Raw genomic sequence first — 23,463 nt, 5'->3', positions numbered from 1 at the left:
CTGCATCCTGAAGCTTACTGATTGTCGGGCTGAGGGGGACGCTGAAGCAGCAGATAAAGTTGATGCATTTGTTGTAAACTTTCCAGCATTCAAGCTTTATTTGTCCGAGTTTGATACTCCCCTCTGTGGGTGGAGAAGCCGAGGGACTGGCTGACGTCACCCAAAGAGCAGGGATAAAGTGCAGTGCCCACAGCTTTGGAATGAGTAAAACTTCTTAGGAGGTATAAAAGGTCGGCTGCCCTGTCTGGCAGGTGCTCTGCTGACAGCAGCCTTCCTCCTACAGCTCAGCTCCTCACACAGACCCAAGGAAAAGAGAACAGTAACAAGGAAAATCCATCCACAATGCCACAAAATGTTGTTCTCCAAGGACCATCACCCTGGGGATTCAGGCTCTCAGGAGGAATAGATTTTAACCAACCCTTAATCATAACCAGGGTATGTACTCTTTCAATTTCCTTTCTACTTATTCCATTTAATAGTTGCTGTAGATTTTTGTCTTTTACTTTTCTGGAGTTCAGAGATGCAGACAAAGCTGTGAGCTAATAAAAAAGTAGCTGCTAGTTCTGAGGAAAGCCAGCTGAATACTAAGAGTTTTTACAAGTTTTGTGTGACATGTTTCTGTGATTGGTCTAAGAGACTTTAACTGTACTTCTACTTAGGTGTCAAAATTAAATTCAAGTGCGTTGGCAGCAGAACAACTCTGGCATTATTTCCTAGGCTTTCAAAATTACATTTAAACCAACTAAAAGCAAGACCTCACTTTTATGCTTTCCACAACTAGCCTCTCTGATCACTAGGGGAGAAAACTGCTTGGCAGCAGCTCCTCATGCCTGGCAGTTTGTGCTTTGCAGATTAATCTGACTCTTATTTAATTAAACCAAGTTCTGTTTATTGCCAGCAAAGGCAACAATAACTGTTTTTACACATCGAAAAGTTTTCACTTTCATGAATGTTAAAAAAGTGAGTTATTAGAAAGTTATCCAGTCCTGCATATGAAATAGGGTGGGTTATTTGGCGGGTTTTGTCATATTTAGAAACTAAAAGTTTACCTTGCCCTCCCTCCCCCAATAAATGGCAAGAATTTGAGCCTTGATTCTTTTTCATGGATTTTGAGATATGAGCTACAATATAAGAAACCAGTGACTCATCAATACAACACACTGTCAGCTGCCCTGCATCTACAGATGTGGATGTGCTCAAAATACAGGGTACATATTTTGAGAATTTCTGTATTTTCAAAATTGCGTTCAATGACCAGCAGACTATAATTCATTCTCCTTATATTTCTGCTGCATTTCAGGACCTTAGACACACCAAATACGTGTTCCACGAGCCTCCTAATTGCTACGGGGGTTTTTTGTTTCATTTTTTCTGGGTTTTGGTTTTTTTTTAAGCCCTACACTACAACTCACTATATACACATTGCCTGGTATTGAGTATATGTCAAAAGCCTTGAGGATGGATACCACTAGTGATATCTTGCAGTAAATATGCTTCCAAACAAGAATCAATAGAAAGTTTAAGGACCATCTTTTCACATAGTAACTAGTAAAAATTAACCTAGTGATTCATTCCAGGTTTATAAAAGCATTAAAAAACTATTTCTTTTAAATAGAGTAAATTTAAAAGCTATTATTTGACTGAATGAAGCTACATAACAACTACACCTAGAATATAGCAAAGCCTTTGGAGAAAGAGGAGACAGAAACATTGAATTTAAAAAAAAAAATCTCTGGATGTTTTGGGGCCTTCCTTGCCTTTTATGGGCCTCTAAAAGAAAAATAGTTTCCATTATCTCTAATGAAAAATATTTTAGCGGTGTCTGGTTTGTATTTTCTTTGTGTTTAGATTAAGTGCAATGAAGTTTAAAACTGCAATAACAAAGGATGTTACTATAAATATAACTTTCTAAAGAATAAATTACTTTGCAGTTGACTCATACCTACCAAATGCCTCACTAGACATAAGCCATTGCAGAAATGCTCAAAATCACGTTTCAAGTAGTACAATTAAATATAGCTATATATAAAAATACACATATATAGGAAAAAATGTTACATTTGCTTAGCTCAGGTTTAAGAATATTAACAGTAAATTTGTTTAAAGTTAGTATTTTTGTTGCCACTGCATACATTTAGAAGAGTCCCTCATTAAGTATTCATGCAATACCCCTTAAGAAATAGAGAGCATTTCAAAAGATTCACCAGTCTTGCCTCTTGGGGTCTAGGTGTTCCTTTTGTAAAGGTTATCATAAGCAGCCCATTCACACTAGGTTTAACTGTCCTGACAAGAAAACTAAATAAATAGAAATTATTTTTAAATATTTTCTGAATAAAATAATTGGACAGGTGTTAAGATTGGTTGGCTAAGTCCTTGTTCAACATGAGACAGCTTTTATCAGGACTTGTCAAGAGAGACAGACGGCATAAGAGATCATTATCCACCTGTCTAAAGAACAGATGTCACTTCAAAAGATCATGTGAAAATTGTTCTGTTGTTTTGACTGTTTCAAGCAAATGAAAAACTACAGGCCATGATCACTGGGAGAGAGGAAACACAGGAGGGGAGTAAAAATCAACATATTCAAATTCTATTATTGTCAAAAACAATAAATTAACTACAAAGATTGAAAACATTAGAATACTTGGAACTTTGTACAGATGCAAAGAAATTGCAGTAATGAAACATTACAGGAACAATTGAAACTTGTGCAGTTTGGAGAGAATGGTAAAATATTATCAACTCTAGATTTAAGTTCTATTTTATTTGATAGACCTTTACCAATCACAGTGCAAGTATTCACATTAACTCAATTTTATGTTTAGCCACTCTGTCTTCTAGACATTCATAGCGCTCTTCAAAAAACACAGAGCCTGAAATATTTATGATGGTGTAAGGTGATAAGCTTTACAAGTCTATTATCAGATGTAGAGAAATTTTTTCAGAGTTTCCTTGGAGACATTTGACCCTCATGTGGCTAAATAGTCTGTAACATCTGAATGACCAACACATATTTTTGTATTTATCCAAATCCAAGATGCCCAGGATACAGGAGTAACAGGCATACCATGCAGACATGGCCTGAAGAGCAAGGCAAAAATTTCCCAAAGCAAGACTAGAATCTACCTCATGAAGCCAGGGTGAGCAAGCAAAAGCACTACTGTCACAACACAACTCTAAGTGTTCAAAATACACAGATAATGTGTCACTAATAAGTCCTTAAGAAACAGCACCACTTAAATTATGTCAATATCATGTCAATACAAAGAACAATATCAATATCATACCCATGATATCTTGCACTGCACAACGTGGTCCCTTCCTACTAAATGTAGTCTGCAGGGCAGGTGCCTGCTCTGCAGCCTAGCAGGCCTGGCATGTAGAGCTCAGAACCCCCATCAAGGTGTTAAGGCCCAAGGGACATCTCAGGAGCTTGGCAATGATCAGTTCAGCCAAGGAATAGGAAATACAGACTCCTGTGCCTTTCCCTCCTTGCTCCTACCAAACGATGGTAACCCCATTCAAACATCTATGTGGTATCACTGCAGCTGCTGACAACTTACAAAATCCAAGGGATTTAGGAGCAACAGGGAGCAGGGCATGTTCTGCTAGCAGCAGAGCTGCAGGGGAATGTACTGTGCTAGGCAGACACACTACTTTATAAGGCAGGATCACTATCTCAGGGCTTTGCTGCAGTATGTCACAGGTACAGCAGATGATTTGTTGTGACGTGTAAAACACATAAGCTGCAGGGTAACCTCCATAAGGGCTATACAAGCTAAGTTACTCTTGAGAGGAAACCAAGAATGGTTGGCTTGCCCAGTTAGGTATTAAAGCATCAACAGTCACATTGGAACACGAGGAATTCTGCTGCAGTTTGTCATTGCAGAGATATTCAAACCTGCTAAGCCAAATCAGGAGCAATTCCACGTTGAAGGAAGAAGAATGATCATACCTCTAACCCCTGTCTTATTATAGTGGTGTAAGTGGTCTCAATGCTGATCATTTACACTTGCAGCTGTTGAAGTTTGAGAAGTAGACAATTTTAGAGATTTCAGACTTAGACTTTATAACTTCCTCAATTCATATACAAAGAGATTATTCAGGCACCTGAACACTTTGTTAAGTACACAATACACTAGTCCATTCTTTTGAAGGGTGAGGGTGTAAAAGTCTGAAGCTGGCCATAAGCACCCCTTTGGAAAGTTTGCCTGACTTGATAAAAACACATGCATTGCAGTTTGTTGCAGTGATATGAAAAATAAGTTTACATGTGGGAATGCAGAAAAAGAGCTCACAAAACAATCTCTTTGATCATTTAGACTGCCCTAGCGGAGATGGAAAGAGGAGAGAACTACTCCCCTTCACTGATTTTTACCATTATTTCAATACTAATACAGCGCAACTCATAGTAAAAAGAATTTCTATTTAGCTTTTATGCTGACAGTAGTGTCCCCTTCAGAGACAAGTCTGCCAGCTTCACCAAAGCAGGGGTTCAGAACATGCTGGAAGTACACTGGGCAGCTTACTCTCTTCCTTTGCTAGAAAACCGTGAAACAGCACAGCTGAATAACGTCTCCATAGCATGTTTTGCAGTCAAGACAACACTTACTTTCACTATAGCACAACCCATACTGAGAAAAATTCTCTCCAATAGCTTTTTCATTTAATATACACCACAGATAAAAGAATTACATTTGGAAATAAGACTTTATTGACTTTTTTTTGCCTTCACACTGGGATTCATTTACTTACAAACAGGCAGCTAATGTTACTTTGCATGACCCAACTTGTCCCTTCTGCTCTTTGAGAGCTGAATTTCAGAAGTTTATGTGCTACAGGCATCAATTTCATGTTGCTGTCTAGGTAATCAAGAGTTGCCCAAAATGGCAATACATACGTAAGGGACGGAAATCCCACTCAGTGACCTAAGACCTCTTGTGTATGTGGTATTTGTAAGTGTTGTGGTGGCAGGAGAAGTCACCTCTTGCAAATACAGGCCTGTAATTCTAGAACAAGCTTCAGTAACATCTAAGGTCATGGCCTCTCTACAATAGTTATTTCAAAGCAAAATTATGTTGCATTTCAATTAGTTTCACAACCATAAAGAAGTTTGTCAGCTAGGCAAAAAAAGAAAAAAGCAAGCATAGAAAGAGAAGTTTAGGGCTATTTCTGTGAATGTCACAGATAGTGGTACATGTACATAAGGTATGAATTGCACCACACAAACCACCATGAAGGATCAGGGCCACTGGTACTTAAATGCCATGGGATTTAAAACTAAGCACTTTAAGGAGTTCAGCAACACAATTTAATACCAGTGCTTTTCCACTGCTTGGTGTTGTTAAAGGGAAAACATAACTTTTTTTTCAAGCAAATTATATTTACAATGGCAGCGGAGAAATAATATTTAAAGATGAGTTACAGTAATTACAGAAACCAAAGTAGAGACTAATGCAGAAAGGTGAAGATAATTTCTTTTTAATTCGGAGTTATGATGAGTAAAACATTCAGATGGTTTCCTGACAACAGAACTGCAGAGCCTTGGCAAAGTACCTCCCCTGTCCAATAGGAAATAGGGGAATGTGATGAAGTTTATTTTCTCTATCAATTTTTGGGCATGAATGGTGATTAAGCAGTTACATTTTGGTCTTTTCAGATTACACCTGGAAGCAAGGCTTCAGCCGCCAACCTGTGCCCTGGTGATGTTATTATAGCTATTGATGGTCTAGGCACAGAGAACATGACACATAATGATGCCCAGGAGAGAATCAAAGCAGCTACACATCAGCTTTCTTTGAAAATAGAGAGGTATGTGTACACATCTGCCAATTTCTGAAAGAAGATATTACTCAATCAACAGTACAATTATTATATGGTGCAACTATTTAAAATAGTTTGAGGAAGTTTCCAAGATCCTTAAAATTACAAGTACCAGACCTACCTCTTAAACTCCAGATCAAGCAAGACTCCCCAGAACCCATCTTTGTAGGCACAAAAAGAACGGCTTCCCTCATGTTATTCACACTGTAATACTGTAATTCTGTAATTCTGCTGACTGCACATGTCTTCTGTTTACTGTCAGTAAGCAAGCAGTTCTTCACGTTTTGGGGAAATAATAAAACCCCCATCTAGTGTCAGTTGTTCAGTGACCTCTCTGCTCTAACACTCCCTCAGCCACATGCGCTCGTCACTGCCTCCTTCTCCCAACTACATATGAAGCTGCCACTGCATCATCCCAGTTAGGGAAAACAACATCACATCACACTTTCATAAGTTTAAAGCCAATCAGTCTCTTTGGTCATAACATATTAAGCCTAAAAATTATTCTCAAAGCAATGTTCAAAACAAAACAGAGAAACACTGTCTTACCTGAACTGCAGTAATCCAGAAACTTTTGTGCTCACTTCTCTCTACTAGAGCCAGGAAGACAAACAACCTGCAGCTTCACATCTCCAGCTGAATTTGCTCAGCCTGTAATCAGAATCACTTGGCACACTCTTTCAGCTGTCTCCAAAACTAAGAAAGGGCTGATTAACCTGAGGCTCTCAAGGAGGCACAGCTCTTTATGGTAGCTGACTTCAACAATTCTTTTGAAATACAAAAAAGTGTTTCCTTTTTTTTAAGGAGTGTTGTTGAATTACTAGAGCACACACCATAGTTAGAAATTCCTTCTGTTAATTCAATATTCTGCTACAGATTGATATGCCATTTAACAACTATCCTGGGAAGTCAGTTTCAAGATGTGATAAATCTATATACAACAAGCAGCACCAGATTCATATTTAACATTACTACTATCCTACTTTAAAATTAGCTGACACATTTCACTTTGTCAATAAAAACAGAACTGTAACTGATATTTTCATGTTTGTTACTTCTGCCTACATGAGTGAAAGAATCATCTGTGCAACTTCAATTTCCGCTTGCAAATACTTAGACTGCACTTCAACATTGAAAAGCAGGCTTGACACGGAAATTATGGTCTTTAAAAAAAAGAAATTGATGTTTAGGCTTATTACTAATATATTCAATTATTCATATAAAATATTCTGAGGACCCAACATAAATTCTAGCAACCATTAAAAACTAGCAACTAAAAACTTTGGTTAGCTTGATCAGAATGGCACTAATCTCCCTTTCTTTTTGCATCTGATAACTATTAACAACCTATTTCCCATTGTTAATAGCATACATAATTTTTTTAAGTAAATACATTTAATAGATATCAGTTACATATCATTGACATATTTTTATGTCAAATAATTAAAAAGCATAGAAAAGGCCTGCAGATTTACAAGCTGCATTATAATTTATGGGGACATACACAACTCTATAGGAATTCAAATTATTTAAATTCTGCCTCTCTTACTTTCTTTCTAGGGCAGGAACTAAATTATGGTCCCCACAAGTTTCAGAAGATGGCAAAGCACATCCCTTCAAGATAAATTTGGAAGCTGAACCTCAGGTATGAACTCTGAAAAGTTACCCAAACATTTTCATTTGCCTTTTTAAACTCAAAGAAATCTCTCTTGTGGTCATTAAAATTCTAGAACTTCTAAAACTAGAACTTCATCCATAATTGGCCAGCTTAAGCTCATATGAACCACCATGATTATGACATCCAGGAACACCATTTTATCTGACTCAATGTTTTTGATTTTTCAGCTGTAACCAAAACAAAACATTAAAAAGCTACAACAAATTCTCATTTTCCTTTAAGAGTCTACATATCACCACAGTTTTATTATAGAAATAAAAGATGTCCTCTTATTCTGATACAGTTCAAGTTGCTTTAACTCTTTTAGAGATTCTTCGTCATAGGTGGAAGTTCTTCATTCAGAATAAATATCAAGTACCTAAGTGATGAACTCATCAGATCACAAACTTCATTTTGATGTAGTCAGTTAAACAGAGAGATCTTTAAATCCTGAATCTCTCTACCTCCACACATTTTTATACTATGCCACAGAACTGAAGTTTACATATTTACACAAGATCCATGTACAGGTCAATAAGCAAATCACTCACCACTTCTGACTAGGAAAGTCTTGATCATTGTATATGACTAAAGCAAATCCAATCAATTGAAAGCCATCTCTCTTTTCAAACTCAAAAAAAGAAAAGCTACTATCAGTCAAAGCCTTCATATTGCTAATAGCAAATTAGCTAGCCACTGCTTACAACTCATCCTTTATTTCTTTCCTCTTTAACCTACATTCCTCTTTAACCTACATAAACATTTGCTGTTATCTCAAGAGCAGGGAGGGAAGAATATTCTGCTGATCCTGGAAGGCCAGGCTCAAAGCAAATATGTCAAAGTATTTATTCTGTGATATCCTAGGGAAAAAAAAAATGTAAGTCTAGATTCCATTTCAATAAACCCTGTGCAACAAATACTTCCACCAATTCTGTTTTCACGGAGATGCTCCCAAACATGAATACAGCATTTCAGTGATACATTTCTCTCTCTTCTTTCTGATCTAAAACTTTAAGTGATACAGCAAACTCCATCAGAAATAATATAGCCTCTTCAGCAGCAGAAATACTATAGTGAAGAAACAAAACTATTTTAAATGCATATTCTTGTGGAAGAGCTAGGATACACATTAGATGACTAGCAATGGAACAAATTCACTACAAAAGCTAGAGAAAACCATGCAGGCATGCATGACACAAGAGCAATCCCTCTGCATGAAAGCTGCATTCCTAAAAAGGACAGTTCCTTAAAAATAGATCACAAGATTTCACTAAGTGCTATTTGGCAGACTATTGAAAAGCAGCCTCCATTGGGCAATCAGAAAAACTGTTTCTCCTACATTAAACAGCCAGAATTTTCATTTAGTATATCTCTTTTTCATTCCTAGGAAGTTCAGGAGTACTGAGTATATTTCATAAATATTAGGCATCCAAAAAGTCGCGATGCTTGCAAGCAAATATACTAAATCATTTGTGGAATGTTTTACATTTTAGATTGAATTCTTCCATCGGAGTGTCCACCACTGCCTGTGGAATAAAAAATACATATAGCCTATTTTTCTACAATTGCTGGAACTTAATATGAAATTTTACAGCATATTTAGTCACATCACAAGACACAGCAGTATAGAAAACAGTAAAAGTTTCTTGAATCTCAGATGACAAATTTTTGCACAACTACAACCTGTGCTGTCCAAATCTTTTAAAAGTTTGCTGAATTCTAACAATAAAGATAGGCACTGAAGCCAAGATAAATGGAGAAAAATGCAAAAGCAGTAATGTATTACTTCAAATATAGAAAACTTTTATCCAAAAGTGTTGCATACACTTACTGGTGTGCAGAAATGGAAAACCCCTGACTTCTATATGTATATATAATAACTGAAATTACTCAAAAGGTCATAGATCTTATAAATGTATCTATTTTTTTCACTCTCATCAAATAGACATTTTAAAATTCACTAAGAACATTAAGAGAAGTCAGTTATTTAAAATACATTATGAGCCAACTAAGTAACAATAACAAATGATGACTTACACAATCTTCTTAATAAGTATCTAATTCAAGTTTGTAAGCTAATAAAAGATACTTACAAATGAATGGAAACCCTATTTTAAATTTTTCAGCAATGTGGCCAAATATTTGGCAAAGAATGCTTACTTTATCTTCAATGAATGAGAATTATTCTACAGATTCATGGAGATAGCTATGTGAAACCTGATAAACAATTAAATACTGTGCCCACATACAGCATGGAACAAGGAACCTTCACACTGTAGCAAACTTCTGAAGTTAAGAAGTTTGCTACAGTGTGAAGGTTTAGCCTGAGATATTAGCCTGAGAATATCCCAAAAAGTACCTGGAGACTGATACAGGCAATTGTCAGAGCACAGTAAAAATTCTCACTATTTTTAAATCTGGGAAGAGGAAACTGAGGCAACAATTCTAATTCACAGCACTAAGTGGCTGACTGAGAGTCATTCTTGAAAGCTACACATTCCCACATAAAAAAACAGCCACCTTGATTTTGATAGACTGGAGCAACCTATAGTGTGATGGATAAATAATAGGAAATAGCAGACCACTTGAAGAATTACTAGTACAATCACATTGTATTCTGCATAAAGGCAATTTAGAACATAAGGTTCTCAACAAATATATGTAGAAAGAGAAAACAAAACCATTACATGGCAAATTTTATCATAAAATTACTTTTAAAATGCTTTCTGCTGTATTGTCAATGTAAAAGATTGATGACTCCTAAATGTTTTCTGTTATGATCCCTTTAACCTCATTGAAAATAATTTTGTATTCATTGCCACAATTTCTTTAATTGTTTTTATTTGAACTTTTCTTTCTTACTTCTACCTTTGCTTTTGAACTTTAAACGTTCAGTCAGACTAGACTTTTGGCCATGAAGGAGATTATGCATTCCTGGGAGTTATATTATGCATGTAGATAAGTATAAAAATCTAAGAAAAACACAACCCATTGTTTTAAGAAGTTATTAGTCTATTACCATTTATAATCAACTTTTGAAACAATACAGTTGTGCTGGACTAGTTTTAAAGACTTACCCCTCTTTCTAACAGCATTCAAAGATAAAGATCTTAGTCACAAGATACCTCCAAAATGTACACATTTGTGTTTTGTCACAGCAATTACCCCAAGGAATGCCATCATATAAGCTGTGACAGATGCATTTCTACAGGCTTTTGGTGCTACATTATTTCTATCCCTGACACCTGTATCAATGCAAAAATGTAGCTAGGCCTGCAAAAAAATCAGTCAGTTGGGAAAAATAATTAATAAATTAAGTACTGTAATTCTCCAATATTCCTATTTTGAAATTTCAACAACTTCCAGTTCTCATTTAGCTTTTGAACTAAAAGAGGACTTTTCACTGACTCAACGATATCAAATAAACACAAGAGCTGGACTACTTTTGCTGCTGTATGTTCTGTCACTGACATTTTATATTAATAGATGAGTTATAAAGAAAGTTGAATTTAAGTCTCACTAACTGCAAGTTGTTTCACAACTGTTACATTGTAAACATGTTGTTATGGTGCCACATCTTCATTTCTCTATAAGAAATGAAATATGGGGATGAAATTACAATGTTCACAGTTGGTTTTGTTTGTTTTGTATCATACATGGATTTGAATCAATTTTAAATACTTTGACATTAATATCTTTCATTAAGTAGCCATGATCCTAAACCATTAGATTATTTCCATTTACTAATACATTTTTATTAACTGCAACTCTGTTCTATCAGGCAGAAAGAAGGAATTGCAAGTAAAAGCTTTGTGCTCATTTATCTGATTACTGCTTTCAGTAGCCTCTTAAAGTGCAATGCTGCTCAACATTTTCATTTAATAAAACTGCTTTTTACTGTTTGCATTTTCTGGTTGCATATTCTATATATCCATGACTTTTCTTTAGTCTGATCCTAAACTGTTGTATAACAATTGTACTCAATACCAAACACAACTGGAGAACTGGAAAAAATTTCTATGAAAATTGAAGTATTAATGACCTCTGCTATCTGAACATTGCAAGTTCAAGTTTCTAAGGAAAAGACCAATTCAGGTTGTAGAAACTTCTTTGTTAGAAACAAAAGTTTTTTATTCCATATGGATGAAAGTTCAAATGCTCTCTTCTCACAGCACTGTTTCCAAAGAGTGCCACATGCCATCAGGACAAGGTGATGGACTGCAGCAGTTCATGTCCTTCACTCACTATGGAAAAAGGGAAAAAACCCTCGGCAGATGAAAACATTAGTTTTTTTCAAAGTCCTTATTTCCGAGGCTTAGGACTGGACCTGAGCTGGAAGGGCCTCAAAGCACACTGTAATAAATATGCAGAACACAAATAAGTGAATTTTCATGCATCAAATGTCTTTATCATTCCTGGCCAACCACTACAGAAGGACATATTAAGATATCTGATAAACCATCAGAGATTTTATTTCCAGACATTATCGTTTCAAATTCCACAAATTGAAGAAATTATCCTGGTAAATGACAAAAAACATATGGCAGAATATGGGTACATAGGCAGAATGCTTTCAAATTTACCCATTTCTGGGTTTTACTTATTTATGATGATTTCACATTAAATTATAGAGCAGTGAAATTTTTGATACACAGATATGCTTTAAAAATTAAATACATTCAGAAGAATGTCCTCAATCTGATGTGTGTTCAAGATTTTATTTCAGTTAAAATAAGCATTAAAAATTATGTGTTTTCTAGGTAAGACACTTGCAATAAAATCATACTTTTGGAAGAATGTGAAAATGAAGAAGCTAGAGATTAGCACTAAAGCAAAGAAATTAAGATAAGCATACATTTGATGTTTTATAAGAATAATGTAAACTGTGTCAAATCTGGGGACCAATATGAAAGGTCACTATAATATTCATCCCTCCCACTTCTTCTAAGCCTTCTGTTTTCCTGGAGGTGACAAATTAATGTGTATGGCTCAAGTAAGACATACAAAATTCATGGAAAAATATAATATGCCTGCACCAGTTAAAAAATAACAGAGTTGCAAAAGTAAAAATGCAGTTATTAACAAAACTGGTGTTGTCAGATTTACCCATTGCTAGCTTTGGTGTGCATTGTAGCTCTGTGTGTTTTGTCTGCCTATCATGTACAGGAATTCAAGCCTATTGGTACAGCTCACAACAGAAGGGCCCAGCCTTTTGTTGCAGCAGCAAATATTGATGACAAAAGACAGGTAGTGAGCTCCTCCTATAACTCTCCAATTGGGCTCTATTCATCTGGCAATATTCAAGATGCGCTTCATGGACAACTGAGGGGTCTCATTCCTAACTCAGCTCAAAAGTGAGTATTGGTATTTACTTACGATACATCGTCATTTCTGGTATGTCATTATCTGTTCTGGTTTCAATTTAAAAGTCCAGCTCTTGCTGTTTTTTTCTGAGACTCAGGAGATTATTCATTATCCAAAAAAAAGGGTGATCAAAGAAATATTTTTTTCCAACACCAAGAACTATCCATTCAGCTTTCTTGCAGGTAGCTACAATTTGCCCTCTGCTTTGGGCTGCAACACTACCCTCCAACCTTCTCTCCTGTAACTGCACTTTACTCTGCATGTTTCTGAACACTACAGTGATTGTATTTTGAGCACCGGGAATGAACAAACTAAACATGGTTGCTTCGTGGTTAAAATTTGTAAACATTGTTAGCTACGTTTAAACTAGAAAGCATTATGACTGAATGAGGATTTGTAGGCCAAAGAAAGCTATTTTATCTCTTTTTGCTTTACAGGATATCAACTACTTTGAGCACAAGCATAATATTCGGCCCAAACCCTTCATAATCTCAGGCCGAAGCAGGTTATAAACTTTGAGTGCTGTGCTGGATTTGATGCATGGTGTTATTTTTTTAATGGATGGATACTCACCATTGACATTAACCAAGCATTCTGATGCATTTGAAATTTACTTACAGTATTAGACAGTCTAATGCTGAAATTAAAAGCAAACAAACAAAAATAATTAAATGGTTGTCTTTCAGAACTCAGGCTTGAAATTCCAATTTCTCTTTCCAAAGCAAAGTAGATCTACACTACCATCTGAGTCTGAAGTAACTGCAGCCATGATTCAGTTTACAGCGCAGCACCAGATATTGTACACTTACAGATCTTTGCCACTGATATCTTCTTCTGACCAAACACAGTGTAATTTGTTAACATGCTAAATAAAACATAGCTACATAGTACATATATATTGCATATTACATATAAATAAAAGATAGTTAAAGATAGAAAGTTTTAAGCTAGGCCCTTCAGAGATTTCAAATTTGCATTTCAGCAGACCTCTTTCCAGAGGACAACCTACTGCTGAGCTAAAAGTAGCAAAACTGATGCCACAGGTATGTAAAGTTCCAAAGCAGAAAGTCTTATGTATTTAGATCCATTATTTTAGTGTAATAAACCTCTGTCTTAACTGGTGATGAAATTCCTCACTACTGTTTTCATTATTACAGAGGGGACAAAACCAATGCAAGCTCTGTGGCTAAAACCACAAGGAAGCTCAAAAGGGCCTGAGGGATGAAATATATTGTGATGTGATCCTTTTTCCTTTCTAGCAGTAGCAGTATGTGGGACCACTAGGTACCATTTTACAAGTGCCTAGATTTATGAAGAATCAAATGAGTATCAAAAGCCTAATCTCACAATTAAGAAATGAAAATGATGTCGTATTTTTAATGACATCAATGTTGAAGTAAATGGCCTTTTACCAGAATAAAAAGTGAAGAAGATAAACTGCAAAAACTACCCCAACTGCAATGCAACAAATTTAAGAACTTCAGTTGGGCAAGGTCTGTCTGGAATTCTAGCACTGGGAAGGTTTGCACTTGCAAACTGCAGAATCTTTGACAGAGGGTGTTACATCTACAAAACCTTGATAGTTACAGTTTTTCTACTAATTTTCATCAGTTGGACTTAATCCACTGCTAAACACAGCAAAAAATAAACCACCTCAGCTCTAAATATCCCTTTAGAATAGATAGCAGAGGCTAAATAGGACTCTGACTAAAAGAAGACATGACTGTGACTGTGGGTTTGAGCTAATGGATTGGACATTGGACAGAATTTGGGACTTCACTCTGGTGAAACTAACTGGAAATTGTCTTTAATATATAACTATATGCTATTTATTTTTTACCTATAATTTATTCTGTTTTAATATTACTTTGGCTTCATGTAGTGAGAGTGACAGTTGTGCTTTTTCTAGTCTTTTCCTGCTACATTCCATTTACTAACACTATTAGCACTGACAGAACTTATTCTACTGCAGGATATAATGGGGTGGTATTGTTTCTTCTAAAAGAAAATACTGCAAATATGTATGTTGCCCTGTGTGAATTTTTTGGCTGGCTCATGCCTGGTGATGATGCACAACTATATTTGCATTAAGGCTTGCCTACTATTTCAGGAATGCCTTTGTTTGACATATCTTTGATGAAAAAATGTGTATTTCCCTTTAAAACTTTGAGAAAGTGGTCCTACACAAATTCTGCTTTGAATCAAAGAGAGAATTTTGGGTTTTCTACTTCTCCCAAGAGTAGCTACTGGGCAGAGTTCTGTACTATCAAACTGGGAAACAGAGCATTGTCCCAGGTTTACACAGCTTGGAAAGAACTACCCACAACCCTGATATCAGGGTGGAGGACAGAGATGAAGCATTTATTGTCCCACAGCTCAGAATATCACATAAATGCAAACCAATGACTGTAGAAAGAATTGGTTATGTGCTGTTACACAGCAACAGCAAAGAAATACCCCTTAACAAAGAAATCCTCTGAGGTACCATGCAGACAAGATTGAAGTATTCAAAATAGTGATACTGAAAAAGACTTCAGGTCTAATATTCACATTCTTTTGCTAATCTCTTTCCAGGTATGTTGAATTGGTGTACAGTTACTTCAGTCATGTCAAGCAACACTAATATTTTTTAAAAGTGTACCTCTTATTTTTTATATATAAATTATATGTAACATCTACTTCAAAAGCCATAAGACTAATTCTATGAATTAACCCATTGCTTTTGTGGAGGACCACTTTATATTCTACTGGAAACACTGTAATTTAGAAAAGCAAAAGTAAGCCTGGATGTTTTATTAACTTTTCTTCTTTGCAATGATCAACAAATATATTTTTTTTAATTTGTTTAAACTAGTTTTAAAAGATACAGAAATATTTTACTCTAGAATTTAAGTAAAACTAGGAAATGTCACATTCATTGTATTACACTACTTCATAGTAGTTTTTTGGCAGTGAAGTGAGATAATTGTGAGGTACAGAACTGGAATGATGTGTCTAGGATTCTTCCAGTGCTGCAGGTGTTTATTCTGTCTCTGACATGAACAACTTACATAAAGTTTGCCTCCTACCCTTTTGATAGATTATGAGAATTACTCACTTAGAACAGAGAATTTTAGGGAGGCTTCATTATTCCACAATAAAACCTAGCATTAAAAATGTAAAATAATGTTATATACTGAATTATTTCATCTATCAAAGGATTTTTACTATCTTTAAAGAAAATGCATGCCAGAATTTTGAGGACTGCTTTATAACTGGCCTTGATACTTTTTATAGGAAAACTATCATCAATAACCACACGTACTTTTGCTTTTCTCTACTTTCTGTAATTTTGCTTTTCGGAGCTCGCTCCACTTATGCTTTTCAGCGCTGTTAACATCACCATACCCCTGTCCTTTTGTCTTCACTCTCTGTAATCCCATGCACACTGCACCCTTTCCTGCCCTGTGGCCATGAACACAGTGGATGCAGCACTCCCTCGGGGCTGGACTGTGGCAGTGGGCGCAGCACCCCCTCTTCCATTAGCACGGTCAGCTCCATCTGCCCCACGGAGCTGAAAGCGGTGTCTAAGATGGCCCCCAATGTGCCCCTGGAAATGGAGCTTCCCGGTGTCAAGATTGTACACGCCCAGTTTAACACACCTATGCAGTTGTACTCAGATGACAATATCATGGAAACACTGCAAGGCCAAGTTTCTACAGCTCTGGGGGAAACACCTGTCATAAGGTAATTAGAGCAGCATCTATAATATTTATAAATACACTAATTTAAAGTATACCAAAAAAATAGTATCACACTGTTCCTATGAAAAGGGGGAAAACGGTTAGAGAGAAACCAAGTAATTTAAAACCATTCAATATTCACTAAAATATTAGTCATTTCTGGGTTTTAACCCAAAGTATTAAAGGAGTCCTTCAGAATGTACAAATAAATTTTTCATAAGTAATAATCTTAGAATTGCAGCTAATAAATAAAAACTATGATATTGCCTGGACTACTGCCTGACTGACCACTCCAAAATTTAAAACTTTTTAATCAACTGTTATATTTATCTAATAATGATTTTAAATTTTCATCTTATTAATAATTCATAAAATAATAATAAACAAAATTTATATCTACTGTTGAAATTCAGGTTACGAAGATTAGGAAATAGTATAGATGGTTATAGTATTCTAGATACTTAACTCCCATTCTAGACTCATTCAGTACAACTAAATCTCATATAAAAAGAGACAGAATTGACTGTAGGCCTACAATTCCTGTCTGACTTATGAATTTATTCAGTGCACAACTAAAGTCAGATAGGAACCTTATGTATATGGATAACAATTATGATTATACAATAAAAAATTTTAAAGCACTATTCATTTTTTAGGAGACAATTCACCACTTAGGTTGCTTTATCTTTACCTTTGCATAATAGTGACCTATTTTCCTGTTTTACAACAGTACTTAAGTTAATAATTCATAATATGTATGGCATAAAATAAAGCTAAGTACTAATATTTTAAATAAGAATAATCACTGGCACCAATGAGCCTTCTTCAGCACCTTGCTGAATTTGGCTGCTGCTAACAAAAAATCCATATCTATATAAAAGTATTTAGGTTCATCCTATTTAATGAAAACTGTAGTTAATGAAGTCTTTTCAGAGTGAAGTTACTCTATTGCTCAAATATTTATGCTCAATCAGAACAATTAGAGAACAATAAAAGAAAAATTTGCTGCTTCATTATTGTGAAATAATGGATTAAGCCCAAAGTAATCAGATTTCACACTGCCTGTGACATCGCCTACTCTCTCTATGCAGGTTTGAAATGTCTCTTGCTGTGGGATGGTTTTCACTATGAATACATTAAGAAATGTAAAATGACACATTTGTGTCTGGGGTTTTTGCCTTCTGTATGCAATTGCATTATCACCTGCTTTATATTTATAAATAGTTTAGTAAAGAGGAGAGAATTCAGGGGTTTAATTAAACATTGCCAAGAATTGTAAAAACTACACTACTTCTATTCATTAAAAGCTCACAGGAGAAACTGGTAGTTTTTTCACCAGCTTAAAGATGGCTCAAAGAAATCTACTGATTGATGAAGATCAAAAAATTCACTTAAGCAACAGGGGTCACTGTCCAACTGCTGCTGCTCTTACTGGGCCATTTGGCAGCTTGGATGCTACCTGGAGAAACAAACTAAACCATTTAAAGAAAAACCCAGTCTAATTCTTCGTGAACAGTAGTAAGCCAGTTGCAACAGGAAATTTAAACTGGACATTTGCGTGTGTAGCTGTAAGATAACAGACTTCATCAAAGTAAATTTGGATGCTTCTGATTACCCCCAGTAAGTGCATGAAATTTACAAATGCTACATACTCAGTCTAATTCCTGTCAGTGCTTACAGACCTCTATTCTTCCTCTTGACTACTTAGGATGCCATTTATCATGAACAATTTGAAATATTCAGCAGAGTTTAAAATGCCTCTGAAAATATTCTCAGTAAAATCTTTGTTTCACAGATCATTTGAGATTCAACCATGAACTCCTGTTTGGGCAATAAATTGCTTTATATTTTTATTATAACACTGCCATTGCAAAAGAAATCCTCTTTTATTTTTATTAAATTAAGAAATAGAACATCCATTTTTCAGTATTCACCTTACAGTGTTTCCTATTTTGCAGTATTTATTTCACTCCTTTTTTGTAATCTCTGTATGTTTAATAAATAACAATTCTCTTAGCCAAATAATCACCATGTTACCTAGTGATCAAGCTAACTTAGAAGTCATGTTCTCCCAAAAGATTTGACTGGTTAGGTTTTGGCTGACCTTATGTAAAGGCATGAGTTGTGATTTTAACAACATTCTTGAGAGCAGCTGCTGCAAAAAGGGAACTTCTGGATACCATAGCAGAGAGCACCTGGTAATACAGCAGATGATTACTGGAATGAAACTACTTTGAGATTAAATGGCCTTTTCTCAAATGCCAGTAGAGCCAAAACAGTAATTATGGAAATATGTAAATGAGTTTCTAGATTTATTTTTGTAACAGTTGCACTGATTTAATTATTTTCATTACTTTTTAGATCAAAGAGGCCATATAAATCAATGCTACCTGGGAAGAAAGTTTCTCAATAGTCGTAGGAACATGTCTTTATGTTTGTTTCTTGAATCATACTCTATGCCTGGTAGAGACATTGCTTTAGAGTTATGTTTGATAAACTGTTTTTATCTGCTCTTCCTTCTTTGACACAGTGACCCATCTCCCAACTCAGTGTGTCAGTCTGACGTGTACAAGATGCTGCACGCCAACCAGGAGGAGCCCAGTCAGCCACGCCAGTCTGGCTCCTTTAAGGTGCTCCAGAATTTAGTCTCCGAGGAAGGTGGTTAATAACAACATATTCTACCTGTTCAAATACTTTCAAAATGTTTGTGGGAGGGGGGAATCCATGAAGAAAATAAGAAAGATTAGAGATACAAGAATTCCTGAAAGCCCAAATAATTCCTGACCTTATAGCCGCCACACCAGTCTCCTGCCATTTCCCCTCCTTGCTACAGCAAGCAGTCTCCTCTGTGAATACAATGCAGGTGCTGATCACATTTTCCAGAATCTCCTCTCAGATTTTAAGATCTTTAATATCCAAAGTTGACTTGAACTGAACATGAAGTTTTTTCTGTGAGCATTTTTGGGACAAGATGCTTATACTCATGACACCAAGAAAGAAAACACTCTCTTCCACATCCAGGAAAAAAGGAATTTAAACTAATCCTGAAATCCCCTTAAATCTTATTTCCTCTTCATTCTAAATCAAAACTGAAGACAATATAATTTATAGTCATATTTCCTTCAAATGAAGAAGTTTTGAAAATAAAATTATTAAAGGCAGCAAGTTTATTATATTGAGCAAAAAGAACATAAAGACCAAAATAGAACCAAAATTAGCCTAAAAGGTAATATTTTAAATTTTAATGTTTATATATCAATATTTACTGGAGAAGGAATAAAGTCATCCAATTGTCTACATATATATCATTGTGGGATTTTACTTAGCATTTTCTTGTATTTTGCTATTATTTTGTATTGATATCATGTTACTAATCTTTCCAAATTGTTGTACGGTTAGTTATATAAATAAGAAGATTTCTGACAATAAGTCTGGATTATGTCATGTTTCTGTGTTAAAGTCCAATCCTCCTCCCTCTCTGCTACATCCAAGACCTACTCTCAGAGAATTAGGTGATGTCCATGAGGCAGAGAGCACTGCATATGCAAACTCTTTTGGACTTACTTTTGGCTACAGCTTACAAAATATTTCTCCTGATTCCAAAGAGGTGGAATCTGGCCTACTAAACTTTTCTAGTGGGATTGCATTGTTTGTTCATGTAAGTGAAAGCCTGTAAAAACATCCAGAAGAGTACAGACAGTACAGAAAGTACAGAAAAGTGCAGAAAAGTACTTAACTGCATCAGATGCTTTTATATTATCCTGTACATAACAGGATTGTTTTGTTTCTCAGATGGGCGCCCTGTGGGAACAAGAAGTGTGAAAGCACCTGTAACAAAGATACCTACTGCCATGCCTGGTGTCCAGAAAGTGCCACAGTGTGACAAATGTGGGAGTGGGATTCTGTAAGTTGTTTATTTTTCGTTTTAGAAATCTCCAGCTCAAGCACATGTCATCCTCAAACACCACTGGAAACTACAGAAGTGCTGCTAGAGAATAGAGATATAAAAATATATTGTCCAAATGTCAAATTATAACCTGTACCTTCAACAATTTTAATACAGATTATATAAGTTTTGAGTAAGTACCACTGAGGTTTTAATTGAGATTTCTCAGGACCTTTTGCAAGTCAATTATTAACAATTACACAATGAAAGCAGCAGCTACCCATGCTGTGCTGTGTCAGGCTGTGAATTCCCAAAAATTTCTTGCTAATGCAAAGCATCCTTTTCCCAACCCAGTGGGAGTATTCAGAAAGCTCTATAGTCCTGTTTTAAAACTATCAGATTTCTACCTGATTGATATCACTAACTTCAGCAAAGAACACAGATAGTGATGAACTGAGAAAACACACACATGAAGAAAAAGCAAAGTGGTTTTGAAAGTCATTTTGTCACCCTTTTGATAAGTTAGGCTGTGCTTTCTGTCCTGTAACCAAACCAACATGTTTCTTCAAACTCTTCATTTTCCAGGGCTTGTGAACTATGTGATCAACTCTACAGCATTTCATGTCACCTACTCAAACTCAACATCCAACCTTAAATTATATAGTAGTTTCTAAAACCACAAGATGAACAACTGTAAAGCCTTAAAATAAATACCTAGAACATACCTTGTATCATAGATTGGTTTGGGTTGGGGGGGACATTAAAGATCCTCTAGTTCCAACCCCCTGCCATCGGCAGAGACAACTTCTAATAATCCGGGTTGCTGCAGTTTCTTTTCTCATTTTGAATTCGTATTCATTGATTGGGCTTTTTTCTTTTCCTTGTTTCCAAATAGAGGGACAGTGGTGAAGGCACGTGATAAATACCGGCATCCGGAATGCTTTGTGTGCTCTGACTGCGATCTCAACCTGAAACAAAAAGGCTACTTCTTTGTGGAGGGCCAGCTGTACTGTGAAGCTCACGCCCGCGCCCGCATGAGGCCACCAGAGGGATACGAAACAGTCACGGTTTACCCCAAATGCTAGTCCTAGGTTAACACACAAATGTATGCATGCACACAAAAAGCCTTTACCAGCTTAGAACTGCAGTACGAGTGTCAAGACTTCTGCCTAAATCCAAAGTAGCAGCTTTTAAACCTTTCCCTATGGGATTCTGAGAGAGGCAGAAGTCCTTGTTAGCCAGCAATAGATTATTATACCACCAAAATTCTGCTAAAATATTGGTTTTGAAACTGTCAGTATAACTCAAGGAAGTATAAACTAAAAAAGCTCTCCAGAACACAAAAAGTGAAACAGCCGAGGTATTACGTGAATGCTACAGCATTATGTACACACACACATATATATATATATTATATACATAAGTGCTGTAAGCAAGATATTACTTTTAACTTAAATTAGGTATTTGTGCAAACACCAACGCCATCAAAGTCTTACAGGCTGGGCCGCTATAAATGTAGAAACTTGACAGATTAGAAAAACAGCAATTTTACATGTTTAGTACAAAACAAGCAGTTGTTCATGTCTGCTATTATTCAACTATCATTAATGTATGCCCCAAACATGTTTTGCTTACTTTGCTCTGAATTTGGGGTTATAGTGCCTTAATTTTCTGATGCAGCAACTGTGATAAAAAATAAATGTCAAGTCACACAATAAATGGTTAGTATAATAAAGACTGGTTAGTATGAAGCAAAGGAAAAGTTCTACATTGTCTTAATGATTTTGAAATGATATCAACTTTCACATCACTTTGCAGAAAATTGTTCTAAGGCATGCACACACATAAATTGTTTTTTGGAAAAAGAACCTCACACTCTAATAAGAATTGTGAATTCATTGTGAATTGAGAATGAAAACAAATTTTAAAACTTTTCTGCAGAAAATGATAGTGGATGTTTGTATCTCCATATTTAAATTTCCGTACTAGAAACAATGGGGAAATATCATCACAATATCTTTATTGCTGATAAATTAAAGCTGGGACAACTTTAAAATAAAATGTTAATTAAAATATGCAAAGGCAAGGTCTTTTATTAAAAAGCCTGGTGAAGTCTTAAGGAATAAAAAACCAAAAAGCTGAAGGAATATGGGTTTGTAATCAATTTCTGAAACTTGTCAAGGACTACATTGTTTTCTGGTAGGTGCCAGCCACATAAACACACGTAATGGGAAAACCATACTTAGCACTTTTAGAAAACATCAAACCAAGTCATAAATTCTTTATTGGGGTACTTTGAACATGCTCTAAAGTAGAAAAATCTCCAAAATTTTATATCAAGTCCACAAGACTAGCAAAAAATTAACAACCCAGAGACAAACAATCTCATGTACTTTACCCATTCTATAATGTAAGCCTATAATACAAGTAGAATGTGGAATCAAAATAAATTATACATACTTTAAATTTATTTTAAAAATTCACAGGTCCCAAAGATTTAAATACAATGTCCATATCTTCAAAGACTTCTCAAAATGTCTTAAAGTATTTTTTCAGAACTCAAAAGTTTTAAAATGTGTGTGTCACTGCATTTATTACTTACATTTCCATATCAAAAGCAGAGATTGAAAAAAAAAAGCGTTGCACCCTTTTCAAGGTTACTTCCTGAATTATTTTTGGGCACAAAATATAATTCTGCTCCTCAGGTATCATGGAGGAAATGTGTAGTATTAATATTTTTTCATTGATAAAGCTCATAAATCTGAAAATCCTTTTGAAAATAAAAGTGTGCATAATGTCTATTTTTACAAACTTAAAATGTCATTCATTATTTCAAATGTTTGTTTAATTTTTATGTCTTTGTGAGGTAACTAAAAGTAAAAATAAATCTACTACATATGATACATATTCTGTGTTTCTTTTCATCTGGTATGGAAAATGAGGAAGTGTGAGTGTCAAGTGACCTGACAACAACAGAGGTTTGGATTTCAGTCGGAGAGAGCAGTGTGCTT

General features: G+C 35.5%; 1 protein-coding gene across 2 annotated transcripts; it reads left to right on the top strand.

The window, feature by feature from the left end:
* The first annotated feature begins 198 nt into the window (after positions 1–198).
* PDLIM3 (PDZ and LIM domain 3) lies at positions 199–23,355 on the top strand. 2 transcript variants are annotated; one of them, XM_036382752.2, is made up of 8 exons: positions 201–435; positions 5,660–5,811; positions 7,384–7,468; positions 13,282–13,349; positions 16,307–16,570; positions 19,097–19,224; positions 20,359–20,470; positions 21,348–23,355. In XM_036382752.2, the coding sequence occupies exons 1-8, from the start codon at positions 343–345 to the stop codon at positions 21,535–21,537; spliced, it is 1,092 nt and encodes a 363-aa protein (XP_036238645.1). In that variant the 5' UTR covers positions 201–342; the 3' UTR covers positions 21,538–23,355. The 2 variants fall into 2 exon arrangements, with proteins under 2 accessions (XP_036238646.1, XP_036238645.1); XM_036382753.2 differs by lacking the exons at positions 13,282–13,349; positions 16,307–16,570 and adding an exon at positions 12,647–12,834 and having other exon boundaries at positions 199–435.
* The last annotated feature ends 108 nt before the right edge of the window (positions 23,356–23,463 follow it).

The sequence above is a fragment of the Molothrus ater genome, chromosome 4 (genome assembly GCF_012460135.2).
Source record: "Molothrus ater isolate BHLD 08-10-18 breed brown headed cowbird chromosome 4, BPBGC_Mater_1.1, whole genome shotgun sequence".
In the NCBI taxonomy this organism is placed as follows: domain Eukaryota; kingdom Metazoa; phylum Chordata; class Aves; order Passeriformes; family Icteridae; genus Molothrus; species Molothrus ater.
Note: the sequence above shows the minus strand (reverse complement) of the source record. Positions and strands in the feature narration are given on the sequence as shown.

Coding starts and splice junctions, on each gene's coding strand:
- PDLIM3 (XM_036382752.2), top strand. CDS start 343: ATGCCACAAAATGTTGTTCTCCAAGGACCATCACCCTGGGGATTCAGG. Junction 13,350..16,306: donor ATAATCTCAGGCCGAAGCAG/GTTATAAACTTT, acceptor CCATGAACACAG/TGGATGCAGCACTCCCTCGG. Junction 19,225..20,358: donor GAATTTAGTCTCCGAGGAAG/GTGGTTAATAAC, acceptor TTTGTTTCTCAG/ATGGGCGCCCTGTGGGAACA.